At 36.8% G+C, this 1,765-nt stretch overlaps 1 protein-coding gene across 2 annotated transcripts in view; it reads right to left on the bottom strand.

Annotated features, from left to right (window-relative positions):
* Positions 1–77: 77 nt before the first annotated feature.
* LOC118412025 (neutral ceramidase-like) overlaps positions 78–1,765 on the bottom strand; it is a 19,034-nt gene continuing 17,346 nt past the window's right edge. For both annotated transcript variants that reach the window (XM_035814612.1, XM_035814613.1), the window contains one exon: positions 78–1,545. In XM_035814612.1, the coding sequence (XP_035670505.1) occupies positions 1,365–1,545 (181 nt within the window). In that variant the 3' untranslated portion in view covers positions 78–1,364. The remainder of the gene's footprint in view (positions 1,546–1,765) is intronic.

Genomic DNA, 1,765 nt, shown 5'->3' with positions numbered 1-1,765 from the left:
AAAAAGCATTATGATTTCCTACAACAACCCTTACATATACAACATTGTACCTGAAAACAACATGCCACACCACCAAATTGCAGACTGGTTGAAATTTATCAAAGAATGATTTTCAAGAAAAAGACATTATCAGAATGCAACAATTTAAGCTATCTATACATGACATTGTATAGCAACAATAAACTTGATATATGGAATCATCCTAATATATCTGCGTATATATCATTTTTGTCTTCAAGAGAAGCTTGACACATAGAGATCACCTCAAGCAAAAATTATTTCACTATTAGTCTCAATTCTTAGCTCTGATATGTTTCATGCATGTATCATTGTATCAAAGCTATTCAATATCTTCTTCAATAGTCATCTACAATATCTGTATCATTCTGTGTAAAATATAATTTGCAAGCTAGCAACAGAAATAAAATTCCAGAGGAGAATCATATATGAAAAAGTCCAATATTTTTGGTACTTATTCACTTATTCATAATCATCACCATCAATGCCACTGTAAGTGCAGGTCATCATAGTCTCTCACACTTACATATCTATTTATAACTTAATATATTTATCTATTACACAATTACTCTATATCTAACATTTCTGGAATAACCTTAAATGTAGGATACAATTGTCTTGGAAAAAATTATTATCAGGTTAGTACTCAATCATGACCAGCACTTGTCAAATACTAAACAATGACATGTTACTCACATTACATTAGTTGATATGAATATTTAAATTCAAGATTCTTGATATTCTTATTGCAACATTTATGCCCAGTTTAAATCTCATACATCTTGGGCACTAATCAGAGTCTGCATACTAAGGAAAATGTAGGAGAGACAACTTCTAAGAGATTACCATCTACATACAGGCTTTTCATTGACATCACTGCAGTTTCTTTGTATGTATCGCCATTGGACATAGACTTTGAAAACTGTACGAGTCACTGAGAATTCAAAAACATGAAGGTCGGAATCTCATAAAAGCTTTTAGTATGACTAAATAACCCAATAGATTTAGCCAAATTTCCCAGGCATCAACTATAAACTGATAACTGAAGGCTGTTGCTGAACTACAAGGTTGGACAAGTCCACTTGCCCTATTGTACAGGGTAAGTGAAAGTGTTGATCGGGCAAGTCCATGACCTAGCCCAATTGCTTGATCGGGATTGAGATGTTTCCATTGAGTGAGATACTTGTTACTTTTTACAGTCATGACATCAAGCAATGCTTAACTTGGGAAAATAGAGGCAAGAAATTTTTTATGTGCTTGCCTGATAGGACAAATAATAAACTCATGCAACCCTGAACTGTTTGCAAGGATACCTGGCTAAGTCTTTTTGAGACATTAACATTCCCCTAAGCACTGACAGTGAACTGTCGGGAGCTCCCAACGAAGGGGGTGATCTCTCCCAGCAGGTTTTTGGAATGTCCAAAGTGGCGGATGCGGTAGGTGCCAGACGGGGTGTCAGGGGAGATGGTCCAGGTGACGGTAGCCTCGCTATAGCCCAGGACAGGGTTGGTGCGTTTCCACTTGAACCTGAAGTAAAAACAAACAAACAAAATAAATAAACAAATATATATGGTGTATTTGCAGCCAGTCGGTACCCAATTTCTTTAGGTAATGAGGCTGATTTACGTGCTCGAGGCACCTCCTGAAACACAGGACCCCGTTTTATGCTCCTTCCAAAAGATGAATTCGTGAATTCTTGGTCAACTTACAGCATCCAGTCTTCCTTGGTGGTCTCCCATCCAAGTAC

This window comes from Branchiostoma floridae, chromosome 3, assembly GCF_000003815.2.
Source record: "Branchiostoma floridae strain S238N-H82 chromosome 3, Bfl_VNyyK, whole genome shotgun sequence".
Classification (NCBI taxonomy): domain Eukaryota; kingdom Metazoa; phylum Chordata; class Leptocardii; order Amphioxiformes; family Branchiostomatidae; genus Branchiostoma; species Branchiostoma floridae.
The sequence above is the reverse complement of the archived record's forward strand: the minus strand, read 5'-3'. Positions and strand labels throughout refer to the sequence as shown.